This window comes from Leptonotus elevatus, chromosome 5 (genome assembly GCF_054856555.1).
Source record: "Leptonotus elevatus isolate MCC_2025b chromosome 5, RoL_Lele_1.0, whole genome shotgun sequence".
Classification (NCBI taxonomy): Eukaryota; Metazoa; Chordata; class Actinopteri; order Syngnathiformes; family Syngnathidae; genus Leptonotus; species Leptonotus elevatus.
The window spans coordinates 97,157-115,100 of NC_141243.1; the positions used below are offsets into that span (position 1 = coordinate 97,157).

The 17,944-nt window shown below is 50.2% G+C and overlaps 2 protein-coding genes across 3 annotated transcripts; both read right to left on the reverse strand.

The window, feature by feature from the left end:
- Nucleotides 1–3: 3 nt before the first annotated feature.
- Nucleotides 4–4,773, reverse strand: endog (endonuclease G). The gene is made up of 6 exons (XM_086077063.1): nucleotides 4,553–4,773; nucleotides 3,031–3,224; nucleotides 2,828–2,969; nucleotides 2,645–2,754; nucleotides 2,475–2,556; nucleotides 4–1,376 (listed from the first exon to the last, which is right to left on the reverse strand). Exons 1-6 carry the CDS (start codon nucleotides 4,751–4,753, stop codon nucleotides 1,167–1,169), a joined length of 939 nt encoding a protein of 312 aa, XP_085933189.1. The 5' UTR covers nucleotides 4,754–4,773; the 3' UTR covers nucleotides 4–1,166.
- Nucleotides 4,774–6,085: 1,312 nt separating this feature from the next.
- Nucleotides 6,086–17,587, reverse strand: LOC147173112 (netrin-G2-like). 2 transcript variants are annotated; one of them, XM_086077061.1, is made up of 14 exons: nucleotides 17,428–17,587; nucleotides 16,629–16,978; nucleotides 14,968–15,226; nucleotides 14,732–14,877; nucleotides 14,338–14,576; nucleotides 13,842–14,014; nucleotides 13,740–13,763; nucleotides 11,122–12,255; nucleotides 10,862–10,990; nucleotides 10,695–10,769; nucleotides 10,311–10,478; nucleotides 9,354–9,491; nucleotides 9,201–9,287; nucleotides 6,086–6,794 (listed from the first exon to the last, which is right to left on the reverse strand). In XM_086077061.1, the coding sequence occupies exons 2-14, from the start codon at nucleotides 16,833–16,835 to the stop codon at nucleotides 6,661–6,663; spliced, it is 2,913 nt and encodes a 970-aa protein (XP_085933187.1). In that variant the 5' UTR covers nucleotides 16,836–16,978; nucleotides 17,428–17,587; the 3' UTR covers nucleotides 6,086–6,660. The 2 variants fall into 2 exon arrangements, with proteins under 2 accessions (XP_085933187.1, XP_085933185.1); XM_086077059.1 differs by having other exon boundaries at nucleotides 11,122–13,272.
- Nucleotides 17,588–17,944: the final 357 nt, after the last annotated feature.

The window sequence follows — 17,944 nt, forward strand, 5'->3', positions numbered from 1 at the left end:
GACTTCAACTTTGAGTTTTATTTTGAGCACGCAGAAATCAAAGAAACGATTTCCAACAAAAAACACGCCCATATTTTCAGCCCAGGCCTTAAAATTGTCTACGCAAGTCCTAAATTCTTATATCCGCTCCGTCCATTCCGAGAACTACAGAAGAAAAGACAAACGTGCCTGTTGCGTTGTCTCAGGGGTGCGTTTGTATTGGAGTCAATGTAGTTCGGGCGGGCGGGTAGTTCGTGGCGGTTAGCATAGCATCTAGCTTGTTGCCTTCGGATCACTGCAGATAAAAGCCTTGGATTGCCGCAAATAGTTTTAAATTGGGCGGGAGTCGCTGTCTGAGTTTGATGTCGAGATGTTTGGGTGAAGCTTTTTGGGGTGGGCAAACTGGGTCCTCGAGGACCAGATTCCTGCAGGTTTTGGAGGTTTTTCTCTTGCAACGCAAGCGGATTTCCAATCAAAAGGATCAATATCTGGCTTATGCAGAGCTTTCTGATGAGCTGATCAAATGATTCAGCTGTGATGGAGAAGGGAAACATCCAAAACATGCAGGACTCCGGCCCACCACTGTTTTAAGGAATCGGTACTTGTGACGGCCGCCGTCTCGTTTTACAATCAGGAACTAGAAATTAGAGGAATAGAAAATTGACATTCATTTCATGTCATTTTAAGGAAAAATACGAAATTGGGATTTATACGTTTTTTTTCTTTAAAATGATGTCATTATTTGGGGGGGCGGATTTGATGTACCAGTGGTATCGGTATCTGGTCTCAAAAGTTGAGTATCGTCTTGGAAAAAAAAGTGGTCTCATAAAAACAAACCTTCTTTTTTTGAATACAGAAATTCAAACGAGGTCTTTTATAAAACAAACGGTATCGCGAAAATGTCCTGTTTGTCAATATCAGACGAGCTGTTGGGTTCATGCTCTTATTTCAATTTTCTTTTTTTAATCTTTCACTTGACAAATACGACCTCAATTGAAAGAAAACAAAAAATAATAATAATAAGTCAAAGGAAGCTTCTTTGAAACGAACACATTTGCTCTTGGAACTGCTTGAAATGAAAAATGACAAACAATTCCAAGTCAGGATGTCAACGTCCGCCTGCCGCCGCAATCGCAGATGGAAGAGGTTAGCGAGCGTGGTCCTGGCACGAGGCCTTTCCTCGACTTTCATTGGCCGGCGATGGTGGCGCCGGCAATGGCGGCGCCGCCGCCGGCCCTGACGATGTTGGGCACGAACAGGAGTCCCGAGGCCCTCTCGATGCTTTCGATGGGAACCAGGAAGCGCTCCAGAGGGATCTTGTCGTCCACGGGCTGGTTGGGAAGGACGTACGAGCGCAGTTCCACGCCGTCCTGGCCGCCGCGCTCCAAAATCAACACCTGCGGTCACACGCGTGACGTCATCGGCGACGCCAGACATGAAGACATATGGGCATGTTGTCGGCCATATTGAAGGTGTCACAAGCGACAAATTCCTGCCTGCCATTATTGTTGTGATGTTAGCAAGGTGACGAGCGGCGGCCATCTTTGAAGAATGATCTTTAACAAACAAACGCGGTATGATGAGCGCGTCCCCAATGAACAAATCGCCGCTTGAGCACTGACCTCGGCGACGTGTTGGAAGTCGCTTTGCCGTCGGCGGCTTTTTAGGACGCGGTTGGAAACGTGGCGCTCATTTGGACTCGCTTGATTGCATCATCGCCAACAACGAAAGCAAACTCAATAATCTTCATTCTTAACAACTTGTCATTTTCAAAAGTATCGTTTGAAGGCTTTTGTTTTTTTACCACAATAAGACAAAAACAAAAAATTCCCCCAAAAAAGAATTTTTTTGTGTATCTGGTGAGTCAAACCTTATCGAGGAATTGTAACAAATGATTACCAACGTTTCTAAGCCTCCACGATGTCAAATACAAACCAATGCATTTCATTTACATAACGAAAACCAACAATAGTGACAGGCAGGTTTTTGTTTCTGCTGTGCAAAAAGGAGCAATGAGGAGTTGTGGCCATCTTCGTGTATGTTTGTATTATCGCAGTGGCGTCCAAAGTCGGTCCAGGAGGGTTTCGGACGGTTCCCTGCTCCAACACACCTGATTCCAATCAACAGGATGGTTATCAGGCCTATGCAGAGCTCAAGAAGCATCCAAAAGCTGCGTTTGGACACCACCAGAGTCGTTTCAGCAGGGTAACAAGATGGCGTCCGTATGTCATGTGACCAGCAGCTGCAGTTTGTGAAATCCATCTTTAAATCCATTTTGTTCCCCATTTCCTCTTCTCTCAAATGCAAATCTTTTTGGGGTCAACTACTGGTCACATGACATACGGACGCCATCTTGTTACTCTCTCTCAACAGCTCTGGACACCGGCCCCCTGGTGGTTAAGACACAACAGCAGCGATTGACGCTTCATTTCTTTGCATTCCCTTTCCAACTCCCCACGCGTGCCACATCCAAGATGGCGGCGACACCGGCTGACCTTGAAGAAGTGCGTGGGCACGGCCACGTGGTTCCCGCCCACAACTTGGTAGCGCACGTAAAGTTTGCCGTCAGCTTCCTGCCTGAAAGACACGCGAGAGCGCCACCTTCAGTTCGCAACTCGTGAAATGACGACGCCATCGTCGTGGTCATGTGATCTTCACGCCTCACCTGGGCAGGTAGAGGGGGCCCGTGCACACGTAGACGTTAGCGTAGCGTTTGGTGAGAGAGCGACACAACTTCTCCAGATTGTTCCACGCGTTCTGGTTCAAGTGAGGGTTCTGCGCACACGCATGCACGCGGGCGTTTATGTGTGTGCGTGGCGTGCGGCGGAAGGGAGGCGAGCGCGCGCACCTGAGGGGCCACGTTGGTCAGGTAGAAGGTGTCGTCCATGGCCTTCTGGCTCCCCTTGTGATTGGCCGCCGCCGCCATGTGACCTCTGTCCAGGCCGCTCCCCTTGTAGTCGGCGTTGGTGGCGCGGTGGAACACGTGGACGCTGCACACAAACGCGCACGCTGAGTGGCGCGCGCACGCACACACGCACGCGCGAGACCGACCTGTCGTCCTCCTTAAAGTCGCAGCGCTTCCTGTCGGCCGTCCCGAGCAGCGTGTCGCCGCCGAGCCTCTCGATGACCCACGCGGGCGTCCGTGTTCGCGGGTCGTACGAGCTGACGTAGGATTCTCTGGCGCGGACGTTGGACAGCGACGGGAAGCCGTATTTCATCAGCGCCGCCCCCGAAGGCCGGCCCAGCTGCAACAATGAACACCATGGGAACGTGACATCTTCATCCCGGGTTCAAATCCACACGTCACCATATGCAGTTGGATTATTGAAAAGGTGTTTTGTGGAGTTTGACTCACGACTGCCACCTCTGGCCTAAAGCGGAACTGCAGCTTCCGACTCAAGCTCAAAGAAATCTCTTTTTCTTTTTTCATTTTTCTTGACGTCTGAGCTGACGCTTGCATCCCGATCGTGTGGTCCGCTCGCTCACGTCAGGTCAGACCTCAGATTTTGGACGCGTCGCATGTCGTGGCCGATTTTGAGTTGTCTTGACGTAGCGCAGCCCGTGTCGTGTGATGGGCCCAACGATTGGTCGCCCGGCGTCTGCGACCACCGCCGCAAAAGTGGGAATTTTTCCTGGTCTTGCTACGTCGTCTTTCGATGGCTTCCTCGCCATTGCCCAACAGGAAGGCACTTGGGCTCCCCTTCCTGCACCGATGTCGGTACCGGATGTGACCGGCCTGCAAGATTGTTTTGCTCGTGTGTTGTGTTCTGGTTGTGGATTTCTATTTGTTAAAAAACGAATTGTTGAATTGGGGAGAATAAAAAAAGAAGCAACGCAAGCTGCTGCACTTCCATATCCTTTCCCCGGAACGACGCCATCGATCATGACTGTCACCGTGACTGATTGACGGCTGCTTCCCGAATGCGCTTCTTGGCAATACGCGGCGACGGCGAGATGTTTTTGTCGCTTTCGCGCTTGCTGTCGTGTGGCTCCAAACACGGAGTGGACTTTTCCGCTAATCTGACTGAGCTCAAAGACAAAAAAGAAAAAGTTGTGTGGGTTGAGCTGAGCAAAACTACTGTCAGTGGGAAGAATGATCTCAAGCTATTTCATGACAAACAAAAATGCCCAGAGACTATTTTCTTTCACGGCCCGACCCGTTTGTTCTTTTGGATTAAATTCCTCACTTTTTTCGGTTATCCTTTTTTTGTTATTTTGTTCTTGATGCTGTTCAACTGTTGATAATGATAATGTGTGCCTTAACTGTTTGTATTTGAATGATGAATACAAATAAATAAGTAAATAAAAAATAAAATAAAAATAAACTGTCCGGGAGTTCGAGTATGACGTCACCCTCCAACACTCCACCCCTCGAAACTCAAGGGAAGATGAAAGTCGAAGTCGCAGTGGAAATGGCGAAAAAGTCATTTGAAACATGAGCATTTGAAAGGCCACAATGCAAATTCTTGACGTGACAAATCGTTCACATTTGCACGAGTATCTTATTTGCTTTGAAATTAAAAAAACTTCCAGTAAAGGGCGGTCGCTGGCTGACGTCGGCACGGGTACGCACCGTCAATTCGGAGGAGGCGTGGACGCTCGGTACCGGAATCAGCGGCACCCGGGCCAGCAGGCCGACCGCCTCCTCCTGGTCCTCCTCCTGGTCCTCCTCCCGGTCCTGCTGCTCGCCGCCCGGACGCCTCCACAGGCGGCTCGCCGAGGCGCCCAGTACGGCTCCTAACGACAAGGTCGCCAAGGTCCGCCACACGCGCATCGTTGGTCGCGCTCTGATGACGTCAGTCGGAGCGATTCGTCCGCCGGTGATGACGCAACAGCCTCGCTCTGATTCAAAAAGGCCTTTTAAAACGATCACTAATAAACTTTTTGAATGTGCGTGACTCCCTAACATGTGGGTGTTCAACTTTGTATACAACTTAGGTTCTCTATATACTTGTACCTTGGAATAATGGTTAATAAATTAAATAAAAGCGACGCTGCCCGATTGTAAATGATGACGACGCCACACTTCCGCTTTTGCGACGAGTGTTATTATTGGGGCAAAAATGGAGTGATTTCGTTCCCCAAATCACTGACAGGGATGCCTCGATAACGACAAGGTATTTGAAGACGCCGCTCTCATTTAAATGTGTTTCTACAAACTCTGACGCCCCTGCATGTTGCAGCATCAGCTTTTTAGTTTGTTCATCTTGACTGATTGTTGGATTTCTTCCGAGAAATGAGTTTGGTGGCACACAGTCATTGTCGTCGTGTTCTTGGGCACGTTTTCTTTCATTTGATGATAGCATGCTTCTCAATTCTTGAATCATATGCGTTGTGTCCGCCAACAAAAAAGTTGAGCAGCGACGGCGAAAGTCTCATCAAAGCTCAGAGAAACGACAAGAAAGTCAAACTGCGAATATTTTATTATTCTCATTCGGGTTTTTCTTACTTCCTGATATTTCATTGTGCTGCATTCAAGGACGGTTTGAAGTCGGATGTTTTGGGTGTGTTTCAGTCCCGCCCTCAAAGAGTTCGAGGCAAATGTAAACAACAAAGATGTCTGATTCTGATTGTTTGTTGTTGTGGTCAACGCAGTCGTTCCAAATCACGTTTTGTCACGTGAACATGTGTCTTGTATTTACTTTTGAGGACAAACTCGCGCGTCCATCCATCCATCCTCCAAACGAGTGGGATGATTTCATGTTTCCCACTTTCTTTGAATGCAGCATTCATTTTTTTCTCGGTGAAAGGACGCGCTTGCTCTGATCACTGAAAAGCGTCAAATGTGATGAATGATGATAACAATCTGCCTGCTTTAGGCAAAAGGAATACAATATGCCGTGGAAATGAAGATTTGCATTTTGGGAATATCAGAAATGTTTGGATTTGTCAACAGCGAAGGCAGCTTGTTGTTTTTTCTCTCCTTGTTTTTATTTATTTTCCAAGTCAAACTATTTCTGTTTCATTGAAGTAAAAAGAGACAAGACAAATAAATGTTGACATTTATGAGACCAATTTGAGATTGAAGGTTGTACTTGTCCTCAACAGGTCCGGTATTGAGTGCCAATACGAGAGCCATTTACGACCCCCCCCCCCCCCCCAAAAAAAAGAAGCTTTGCAAGCCAGTCCAACAAACGCCTTGAAATAAATAAGCGGAACCACTCGTTGCAAGATGGATGCCGGCCCCGTGCAGGTGAGCGCCTCACAGACCAACAATCCAAAAATCCGTCCTCGTGTGTCTGCCGGTTCCAAACCGCACCATTGGACTCGCTTTTCAGGGAGGATCAAGAATATATGCCGGCCTTGTGAATTTGAACGTGAACGTTTGATGCCACAACATCCATGCGAGATTCATTAGTCGTGGACTTATTTGTCTGAAAGTGTCATTCTCTTTGTTTAATTTTCAAGTAAACGTTCACTGGACGTGAAACCAAATTTTTTGGGGTGACCATTGTTCACTTTTTGCTGCTTGTAGCGCTGCGACCAACGAGCGCTCGGATCTCAAAGTTGGCTCGCAAGTCAAAGCAAACAATTGCACGTATGTTGAGGCATAAACGTTTAGGAACACATTTCTTGATCAGGCACAACGTCGACAGCGGCGACGCCCGGACGCTCGCTTGCGTTGCGTCGCGGCTTGATGACATCATGGAGCCTTTCCCCAATTTGACTTCCTGTTGAGGATCAGAAGGCGGCGGCGATCAGGCCGAAGAGGAGCAGGAGGCGGAGTCGCAAAGTCATCGGCGGTGAGGCGGCGCTTGTGTCGTCGTCGGGGCAACCGCTCTTCTTGGGACACGCGCGCTGCTCGCAGTACACGCCTGCGTGCGCACACACACGACATCATCAGCGCGCGTTCAAGAGGAATCCGACTGTAATGACACGTTTGATGATTTGTTGGCTTGCTAGGCTACGAGGCTCGCTAACCTCGCTTTCATTGGCTTGCTAGGCTACGAGGCTCGCTAACCTCGCTTTCATTGGCTTGCTAGGCTACGAGGCTCGCTAACCTCGCTTTCATTGGCTTGCTAGGCTACGAGGCTCGCTAACCTCGCTTTCATTGGCTTGCTAGGCTACGAGGCTCGCTAACCTCGCTTTCATTGGCTTGCTAGGCTACGAGGCTCGCTAACCTCGCTTTCATTGGCTTGCTAGGCTACGAGGCTCGCTAACCTCGCTTTCATTGGCTTGCTAGGCTACGAGGCTCGCTAACCTCGCTTTCTTTAAACCCGTTTGGTATCGCTCGCTGGGCAGAGAGCCGGCCGCCATTTTACGTCACAAAACGCATGGCAACGTAAACAACAATGGCGGCGTACGTACAAAACAAGTTTCAAGCAAATGTATTCAACTGGAAACCTCATAGTTATGTTAGTAACAAGCAAATAAATCGTTATGGAGCGAACTCGTCGTTGCAGTCGAGGTTCCTTTTAAAACGGCACCCCATCCCAACAGTTGACACAAGATCGGCCATCTTGGATCGCTAACTACGGCAACCGCGCGACAACGAAACACCTTGATATGCCTGCAACATGAAAAACACCTTTTAGAGTCTTGATGCATTTTAAAGTAACTAAAACGTTGGCACGCTAAACAAATTGTGAATAAAAACTGTATGCAAAGAGGTGGAAGTGGCAAATTGTAATATTTGTATTCAGAATAGAGCCTCGAGAACAGGTCAAAAGTTTCAACGGAGAAAATGTGGCATTTGAAGGGAAAAGCATTTTCAATTCCAAAGTGTCAACAAATCTGCCCAAAGTTTGGGACCGGGCCATTTTCAGCCGCGCGAGGCATCTCTTCTTCTTACGACAGTCTGCCAACGTCTGCGTTTGGAAACAGGAACGCTGTCCCGTTCCTGTCCAGCGCGTCTCTCGGCCGTCTCGGGCTTTCTTCGTTGCGCTTTTTCCTTGACGAGGCGCCAAATGTGCTCTGGAAGTGAAAGAAGCGGACTTCAGGCTGGCCAACGCAACGCCGGACGCAGCCGTGATGTCGCCATTGGCGCTGCATGTGGCGTGATCGCGTCAAGAAATGCTTGTCTGACCACGAAGCACGTTTCCACTTTGCCACACTCCGCTTGCGCTTCTCGGTCCGCTTTGGAAATGGCTTCTTCTTTGTACGGCGGCGTTTCACGCGGCAACGGCGGCCGGCACGCCGGATTGTGTTTTTATCGTGATTTCCCTTACAGTAAGCATTCGTGTTTGCGGCGCAGCGTTGTTGAAGGGTGCGAAGGTCACGGACGTCCAGGAGGATTTGCCCGCCTTGACCCTGACGCACAAACATTGTTCCAGATTCTGAGAATCTTTGGATGATGTCACTTCAAGCTTTTTGCCATTTTTGGCCGCTAAACGCCTTTCTGAGATTTCTCCGCGATCTTTCTGCGCAACATTGGCGGAATTGGCGATTGTCTCGCCATCTTGGCTTCTGAGACACGCGGCCACTCGGAGAAGCTCTTTTTGTCCCCCAATCCAGTTGCCAATGGACCTCGTTAGTGCGAACTGCTCTTGCAGCCTCTTTTTGCTTCCTGTCCCAACTTTTGGGAGATTTCTTGGCACCATAAAACCAACATATTTTCCGCTTCAAATGATACATTTTCTCCGTTTGAACTTTTGACCTGTCGTCTTTGTTCTATTCTGAACAAAATATTGAATTTGGGCTCTTCCACATCATTGCATTCAGTTTTTATTCACAATTTGTGTCCCAACTTTTGGGGAATTGGGTTCGTAACGTTTAATCCTATACGTTTTAAAGATGAACGTTTGACTTTTGACCCCATTACATTTACAGTGAGTCTGCATTGTTATACTTTATAGTAAGTCTGCAGTGTGTGTGTTTCAAAAGACCCCCCCCCCCCAACCCCCCACCCACCAAACTCACACATTCTAAAGACAATACAAATAAACCGTACCCAGAAACTATAATTACAGTACGTGTCAAAATATTTCCTATTTGTATGCTTGGGAACAGAACTGCTTTGATTAACAAAATAAAAAACATGCACCTGTCCTGAAATAAAATAAAAAACATGCACCTGTCCGGTACCTTTCGCAAAGTCAGTTTCATTTTGCGTGTGTTTTGTGTGGTTGCCGCAGTTAGCGATCCAAGATGGCCGATCTTCTGCGCATGCGCGTCACAGATCGTGCCGAGACAGCATCATCATCATCATCATCATCATCATCATCATCATCATGGGTGTGCCTCACCTGACCTGTGACATCATGACGCAGCGGCGCGCTTACCTGCGAACTTGTCGGCGCACTGGCAGCGCAGGAAGTCGGCGCACGTGCCGCCGTTCTGACACGGCAGAGCCTCGTCGCACACGTTGGCTGGATGACGACCGAGATGGTTAGTCCGCCCCTCGATCATCGGGCCCCTCCCCTCGTGCCACCTACCTGTGCAGCCGTCCCCGCGCCAGGTGTATCCTGGCAGACACCGGTCGCAGCGCCTCCCGGTGGTGCCCTCCCTGCACTGACACGCCCCCGAGGCGGCGCAGTGCCGGGACCGACTGCCTGCGACGTCGCACTCGCACTCTGACGACGACGACAACAACAACAACAACAACAACAACAACAACAACAGTGTCAGCAGGATCCACCCCAAGTCCAAGTCCAAGTCTTGGGTTGTTTTGTTTCCTGATTTTTGTTGTTTTTTGCTCTCCTCACTTTTACGATTGTTCTTCCGAAAATGGGCGTGGCTTCCTGGAAGCCCTGGAAAGTCCAAACTTGCCATAGTTTGGTTTTAGCTTCTGGGCGAGCTTGAGAAGAAGCCAAACTGTGGCAGGCTTCGACTTCCTGGTCGCGGGTTTGCCATCTCTGCCAACGAGTCGGTTTTTAACACATCGTCATCATCATCATCATCATCATCATCATTGAAGATGAGGATGGCGGGACGTTTGATGTCCTGCTCAAAATTGGGACAAAAGCAGCCAGTTTTTATGGCTGTCGCGGGACCAAGAGAAACCTGCGTGGCAGCTTTTGGGTTTTTCTTTTGGACCGACTCCACGTTGGCTGCTTTAGATTCTCTTGGTGCTTTTCTCCTTTGGTGTCTGCTGGGCTTCTCTTGTGGCTCCTCCCTTGTTGGGAATTGCCACCATCTTGATGCCAAGTTGAAGACGTTCGTCTCCTTCGTGCTTACAAACATTGCGGAGGACTTTCACTCGCTTCTAACACTTTTTGTTTGGATTCGTTTCTTTGTTTTTCTTTTTGTCTGACCCTTTTTTAACTGTTCGTGTGTGTTTTTTTTTTTTGTATTGTTCCTATTTCCCAACGTAAGCTCTCCAGGTCTGCCCAATCACAAACTGTAACCCAAACATCACGGTGTGTGCGTGCGTGCGTGCGTGCGTGACTGACCCACACAGACGTCCTGATGATGGAGCGGCAGGTCGTTGTCGCGATAGTAGCCGAGCCGGCAGTGTTGGCAGCGGCGCCCCCTGGTGTTGTGTTTGCAGCTGACGCACGTCACCACGTTCAGGAAGTCCATGAAGCTGCAGCGGTTCGAGTGGCCATTACACTCGCACTCTGACACACACAAGAAAAACAGACGCTAACATACCCGTTGCTAATGCTAACATGCTAACACAGCGAGTTGGCAATCACCACACGTTCGATGGTTTCATGATCCGATGAAGGTTGTTTTTTTTAAGTGGGAGGAGTCAGGGTCTCCGGGGAGGGGTCAAATGCTGAAAGGGGAGGAGCTAGAGGTCAACTCTGAGGCAGCATCAGGGGCGGTCTTACCCTGGAAGGTGACATAGGCGATTTTGGAAAGTTGGCTGCTCGTCCCACTGGCAGGAATCAAAATCTTCTGAGTCGCTTCACAGACACACAAAAAAAGGTGGGAAAGTATCCGGAATACTCTTGTTGCTAATGCTAATGCTAAAACTGGCACAATACTCTTTTGTTACCTTTTCTCTCATAGCCATTTTCCTCTTTCTTCTTTTTCTTTTCTTTTGTGTCTTTCTTGCCTTCAAAAGCTTCCGTTGGATTCTCTTCTTTCTCCTCTTTCTTTTCTCGTTCCTTCAAAACTTCCGCAGCTGTCAATCAAACACGTTTCAGCTTCTTCTTTCACATTGCCACAAATTCCATTAAAGGCCATTCTATCTTTCTATCTATCTTCCTATCTATCTTTCTTTCTATCTTTCTATCTTTCTATCTATCGTGTCACCTTCTTCCTTGGTTCCCTCCTCTTTCCTGCGTTGGTCTGGTTCTTGGTCTTCTTGCTTGGTCGCCAAAGAAGGATCCTCTCTTGCTTCGTCGACTCTCTCAGGAGAATCGGGTCTTGTCTCCGGCTCAAGAATTTTAGGGCGAGGATCTGAAGACTCTGGTTCAGGTTCTCCTGTTTGGCCTGATTCGGAATCCAAACGACGCTCTACTGAATTCAATCCAGGATCTGTGTTGGAATCTTCTGTTCTCGGACCCGTACCAGGCTGCGTGGTAGACCGATCGGTTAAATCCATTCCAGAATCAGGATTAAAATCTTGTGTTGCAGTTGGTGTTTCGGGTCCAGTGGAATCCTGGTCCATTAAATCCAATCCAGAATCAGGATTGAGATCTTCGGTTGCAGATGGTGTCTTGGGTCCAGTGGAATCCTGGTCCGTAAAATCCAATCCAGAATTGGGATTAAAATTTTCAATTACAGGGCCAGTGTATTCCAGATCTACTGAATCCAATCCGGTATCTGGAGTTGGATCTTCTGTTTCAAGAGGAGTTTCAGGTCCAGAGAAATCCTGGTCAACTGAGTACAATCCGGAATCTGACGTAGAACTTCCAATTCCGGGTTGTGTTTCAGCTTCAGTGGAATTCGGATCAACAGAATCCGATCCAGAATCCAGACTGGAATCTTCTGTTCCTTGTGTAGTGGAATCCTGATCTTCTGGAAAAGGGAAGGTGAAGTCCACTAGGGCCAAGTCCCCAGCAGGCTCTGACCAATCTGATGCAGTTGACCGTTTGTCCTGCGCGATGTCTCCAACTTGCGAAGGAGGAACATCACGCACCGCAGGAGGAAGAACTTGACCCAACCAAGGAGGAGGACTGCCAGGAGGAAGTCCATCAGAAAAGGTTGCGTCGGGAGGTGAATTTGGGGGAAATCTTTGGCGCTGGGTTCCATCAGTTGGTGCTTCATCCACGGGAGCTTGTTCCGGGACGGTTGCGTCTGGACCCGATCTGTCCGGCGGTGCAATCGGATCCAGGCTTTCTCGTTCAAAGGGAGTTCCATCTTCACGAGGAGGTCGCTTGGCAAGCGGTCCGTCAGGCGGAGCCACATCGGCAGGTGGGTCATTTATCTTGGTGGACTCGGTTTCTAGAGGGACATCGAGAGAGGCTACATCAGGGGTTGTTAGAACAAATTCGAGAGCGGGTCCATCAGAGGAGGGCGGGTCAGAAGGTCTGTCAGCAAGACGTCCGTTGGGAGTGGGCGGCACATTTTCAGGAGAAAGATCAGGGACAAGTCCATCAATGGCGTGAATGGAGAGCAGCTCATCGGGAGGAGATCCTTCAAGAGGAAGTCCGTTAGAAGTCCCGGCTGCCAGTCCGGGATAAGAAATCGGAGAAGGTGACGTATCTCCAGTGCCGTCAGACGCAATTAATTCTGACTGCCAGGAGCTTGAGCTTGATGGCGAGAAGCCGCTGGCGGACGCCCACATGGGAACGAAGTCTGTCTTGTCAGGGGGCGGAGTCACCGGGTCAGAAATGGACACCCGAGAGTCAGCGTTGATGTTAGAGATGGCCCCGGTGGCACTCGGCACCGGCGGGCCGCTAGCGTCCAAACGCTGACCGGCACCATAAGCGTTAAGAGCAGGAGCCACCGGGGAAACGCTGGCCCCGCCCGCTGACGCCGAGTCAACGCGTCCCCGCTTTGGACTCGCTGAGTCCGCAACAGTTGGAGAAGAACTCGTAGATTGGTCCTGGGTGGCGGAGGCCACCGCCTCACTTATAGAACTGTCAATCATAAAGCTGGCAGTTGCTGCGCTGTCAAAGCCAGAAATGTCAACGGCGGAAGCGCCTGAAGTCCAAGTTGAACCGGAAGACGAGGCAGCAGTTGACGGAGACAAAATGTCTGTTGTTTCCATCCAAGTCATCGTTGCAAGAGTGGAAGCGCTCCACAAATCGCTCACGTCAATAGAAGTGTCAAATGTCAAACGAGGAGTGGCAAAAGCAGCAGTCGAGTCCAAAGGAGTCGCAGTCGCAGGTGTTGAAATGGTCCGGAAAGTACGCGTGTCTGGAGGCGGGTCGAAAGTCAACGGGACTAAACTGGAAATGGCGTCACGAGTGGAAGTCGGGCTCGTCATTCCGCGCGTTGAAGCCCAGTCATCATCCGCTGTCAGAGAAGAACATTGACCGCTTTTTAGTCCTCTTGTAGCGTCTCGACAACTACGCACTTAACACGCACACGCACACGCACTAATTCAAAGTGATTGAGTAAAGGTGTCAGATTTAGTCAAGTCAAAACTCAATTCTTGAACATGTTACATAACCTGGAACCTCAAACATGATTTGGATCCTCCAAGAATGCGGTTCTGAAATCTCTTTCAGAACCTCAAACATCAGGTCAGTAAAGTGGTCGATGCACGGAGGTGCGAGATTAAGATTAAGATTGACGTCTCCTTGCTGGCAAACAGATTAAACCGTCTCACACACACGCGCGCCACCTGTTGCAGATTTAAGACGACAGATGAACTTTTCTTCCACAATGCACACAATTCCAACTGCCCTTCTGCTTCGGTGCATCAAACATAGACGGACGGACGGACGGACGGACGGACGGACGGACGGACGGACACTCACTGGTGGTTGTTTCTGCTGCTTGACCTAAAAAGCAAAGACGGCGGATTAACGCCTATTGATGGCAAAACAAACAAAAGAGAAGAAATGCAAAGTGAGACGCACAAGCGTTGCCGGTGCCGGCGGGCAGCGGCAGGAAGCTTCCCGCCATCCAGTCGCGGGCCCGGAAGCCGCCGCCGCAGCGTTGGCAGTCTTGTCCGCTGGTGTTGTGTTCGCAGTCGCACGTCAGCGTGCCGTCGCGCAACGCGCAGCGAGACGCGTGCAGGTTACATTGACACCTGCAACACACGCACGCGCGCACGCGTGACGGTTTGAAGCCCGTGTTTTGATACGTCGCCACAAATATGTCTTCGCCCCGCTTGCATTCTTGGAAACGTATCCAGACGATGCAAAGATCTTCCCTGAAAAGGAAGCTCAGTGGCTGAAGCGGTTACACAATGCAGCAAAGGGACCGACGTCCCAGTCGCGGGTTCGGCCCCTTTTGGGGTCCGCCAATGTTCCATTTGAGAGTCTCCCCTCTGTTGCACCCTGGCTCCCCCCCCCCCCCCCCCAGCCCAAAAATGAACGCACTTGCACGAGACAAAAGGAAGCGCAGGTGTACCTGGCGGGCACGTCAATGTTGGATATGGCGTAGAAGTACTTGAGCAGGTTGTCCCTCTGGACGTACGTCCCGCCGAGGGCCGGTCGCAGCAGTCGCAGGCGGAGGTTGGTGAAGGTGAAGAAGTCGCGCAGAGCTTTGCTGCTCTGCAGCCGCGTGTACAAGGCGTCCATGTTCAGTAGCTTGGGGCCGGCGAACACTCGCAGGCGGGCTCCCACCTCGAACACCACCGTCTTCTCCTCCTAGCGGTTAGCATGGTAGCATGTTAGCGCCTCTGCTCCTCCCCGGCCGGGGTTAGCGTTAGCTGGTTATCATTTCGGTAAAGTTGATGAGCTACCGGCGAAGCTACAAGACCGCTACAGACTTTCTTATTGATGGTCGCGCGTCCCAAGGTTACCTTGGCGCCCACCCATCTGGAGTACTGCTCGGTGCAGATGACCCTGGTCGCGTTGCTGGGCGCCAAGTCGGACACCCGCTTGGGCGGCATGCCGAAGGTCTCCATGCAGTCGTCGGCGTAGAACTGGTACGGCTGCCACGTCAGTCCTGATGCGGGAGGTACACCAAGCGGGTGACTCGGCGAGCGCGGCGGGTGACGGCGCGGGTGACGGCGCGGGACGTGCGCCGGCGTCTCACCTTTGTCCGTGGACTTCTCCAGCACCATGCTGGTGGGGCGCCCGTATTCGAAGCTGACCACCAGGTCGTCCACCACCTCCAGACTTTTGTTCCAGGACAGCGTGATGTTGGCCAACAGCGGCTCGGGATACTTGGACCACGTGACCGTCTGCCAGTACGTGATGAGGCCGCCCCTCTCCCGGTCTCCCATCAGCTGAGGCGGGTGAGACAGGTCCGGACTGGACGCGTCGCACTCGTCGCTGCACAGGTACGGGTTCTCCTGCATAGTGACGCGGCGGCCGCGTGGACGGAAAGTGTCAAGATGTCAGACCAGGACAGGTGGACATGAAGACGCAAACGAGCGGCTCGTCATTTGAGGACGCGGCATTAACATCTGGACCACCAACTCATGAGTCGGGTTTCCATCCAATTGTTTGCAATTTGACAAGCAAATTTACTGAAAAGGCGCAAAACGGACATGCGACTTCTGCCCGTTTCCATCTGTTGTTCTTTTGCCAACATTGAGAGGTGCCTCCGTCGCTGTAGGTGGCGCTGTACGCCATAGAGATGTGATCTAGCAGTCATTTCAAAGAAGAAGAAGACGATGACGTCGTACGAGTTTTCTTTTGTAATTCAACCGTAGCATTTCTTTGCTCTTTTCCATCTAAAATATTCGCTTCTTTAATTAAAGGCGCATGTCGCAATATTGACGCAATTTGGGCTGTTAAAATCACCACATTTTTCAAGTTTTCAGAATTGTATAATTGACAAGAGGCACGACTGTGACACGATGGCTGTTGCCCCCATTTTCCTGTCGACTGAAATAATGATCGGGTTTCGGGACCGAAACTTTAAGCTCTGTGGAAGCGCTGGGAAGGCGCACGTGTTTGGGAGCGTTTGCACGAGTCCGCGGGAAAGACGAGCGTGTTTGGGAGCGGATGTGTCCAAATAATAATAAAGCAATTGTCCAGTGCGACCCTGCGTCTCCCCGCGGCTTCTTTTGTTTGACCTTTTGCTCGAAAGTGCGCCGACGTGCGGGAGTTTTCCACGGAGGAAAAACCGCCCCTGCAACCCCGACCACGAGAAGCGAAGGATCAAACTGTCGAGTGTGACAAAAAAAGGCAAAACTGAAGTCGCAGGAGGACGTGGATCAATATTGGAGCAGCGTTAATATTCAAGCGGGTGGAAACGCCGAAGAGGAAGAAACGGGACCCGCAGAACTCGTCACCAAAATTCGTCTTTTTGTGATTAGCAATGCGCAAGAAAAAGTAAGTCAAGTCTCGGCGCGCTTGCACGTCGCAAATCTGCAAAACTCGTCTCTTGCGACATGGACCTTTAATTCCAAAAGATTTCAGTTTGATTTTGGCATTTCTTGAACATTTGGAATAACGAGTGGATGGAAAGCCCGCTATCGACTGCCGTGGAGGTTTCCGACATCTTGTTCAACTGATCGACTTTTTGTCTTTGGCTTGTTTTTGCGCAAAGTGACCTCAAGTCTCAAATTTGAACTGCACGCGCAGCACTTCGACCGAACATGGACTCCCAGTTTGGGAGGTTGTGCGCGGAGCCATGTCGTCACAGATCAGAATCTTTTGTGGCTCGACCCAAATTGCTGCTTGGGAAACATCTGGCAGGCAGTCAGTGAGTTGAGACAATCGGATAAGGAGACCGCGCGCCGATACCAGAGTGCAGAAACGTTCCGGAGGGTTCCCGCAGGTGACTCCCGGCGGATCCACTCGTATCTGCATGACTTCTTTCATGTTGGCGGCTGGCGGCTGGCAGGCGGCAACCTCCCATCCGGGCCCCGCCTCCCGGCGACAGCCGTCAAATTGACATCGACTGGACGTCACCAAGAGGAGCAGGAGTGGGAGTGGCTCGAAGACATCCATGCTGGGGTCCTCGCGGGCTCAGCAGCGGTGCGAGATGGCAGCGCTGCCCGGCATGCCGTTGGCTCCTTGAAGAGTTGCGAGTTGTACGCCGGGCTTACCAGTGGGCGACCTGCCCGTGGCAGCTCAGCTGAGTGCCGGACCGCCTGTCAGACAACATCAACCAAGTAGACGAGTGCAACTTTGTGAGAGGACCGGACCATCAGGTGCCACACACACACACACACACACGCACACACGCACACACACACACACCGTCACCCCCGGCGTGTAACGTGACAACGACTCGTTACTTGGCGTAACGCAACAAGTCGTTGACACGATGGCGACCGTGTAACACAACCTTACACCAAATGAGCTGTTGCGCAATGTTAGATGAAGCGAGATGTTTTTGGGGGAGTCACGTCAACATACATCTTTAAAATAAAAAAAAATAATAATAAAAAACATCCATCTGGAGGGACGCATGTCGTCTGTTACTTTCACTCAAGTGTCAGCTCGTACATTTGCCAACCAACCAAGTTCATGTAGCTTGTAAGTGGCCACGAGGGGGCGCTACACTCATCCACTCACAACATCGACTGTCCTCGCTTACCTTTTTCTTTTTCGCTCTTCGGGTGGACGACCGATTGAGCGCAAAGTCACAAATGTCTTCGTTGGTCCCTTTGCTTTGTTTCTTTCTTCTTCTTCCTTCTCCTTCTTGCTTGCAGATCTCCTTTCCACTCCCCCCTTCCTTCCTTCCTCCTCCTCCTCTAATCTCCTTCTGTCTCATCCTCTTTAGACTTCTTCTTCTTACGAGGCTTTCGCTCCTCACAGCCACGCCCCCTTTGACTTCATCATCATCATCAGCTGAGGTGTCACTTTATTAGCAACTTCATTCAAAAAGATTCACTCACTCACAAAAGCGCTTAATGCTAATCTTCTTTCTTGGCCATCAGCTGAAGATTTCCAAGTTTATAGCCGAGCATGAAAAACAATCATCAGAGGAAAGCCAGCCAATAAAAAAAAGATCTATAATATTGAATAAAAATATATACCGTACATGGATGAAGAGCTATTTTTGTACAGCGAGTTAAAAAAAAAAACTCCAAATAATGAAGTGAAGAATATTT

Excerpts from the sequence above, each read along its gene's own strand:
- endog (XM_086077063.1), bottom strand. The coding sequence starts at position 4,753 with ATGCGCGTGTGGCGGACCTTGGCGACCTTGTCGTTAGGAGCCGTACTG. Across the intron at positions 2,970-3,030 it reads GACTTTAAGGAGGACGACAG|CGTCCACGTGTTCCACCGCG; the intron begins GTCGGTCTCGCG and ends GTTTGTGTGCAG. Across the intron at positions 1,377-2,474 it reads TGCCCACGCACTTCTTCAAG|GTGTTGATTTTGGAGCGCGG; the intron begins GTCAGCCGGTGT and ends GTGTGACCGCAG.
- LOC147173112 (XM_086077059.1), bottom strand. The coding sequence starts at position 16,835 with ATGGATGTCTTCGAGCCACTCCCACTCCTGCTCCTCTTGGTGACGTCC. Across the intron at positions 15,227-16,628 it reads CGGAACGTTTCTGCACTCTG|GAGAACCCGTACCTGTGCAG; the intron begins GTATCGGCGCGC and ends GTCACTATGCAG. Across the intron at positions 14,878-14,967 it reads GGAGAAGTCCACGGACAAAG|GACTGACGTGGCAGCCGTAC; the intron begins GTGAGACGCCGG and ends CTCCCGCATCAG.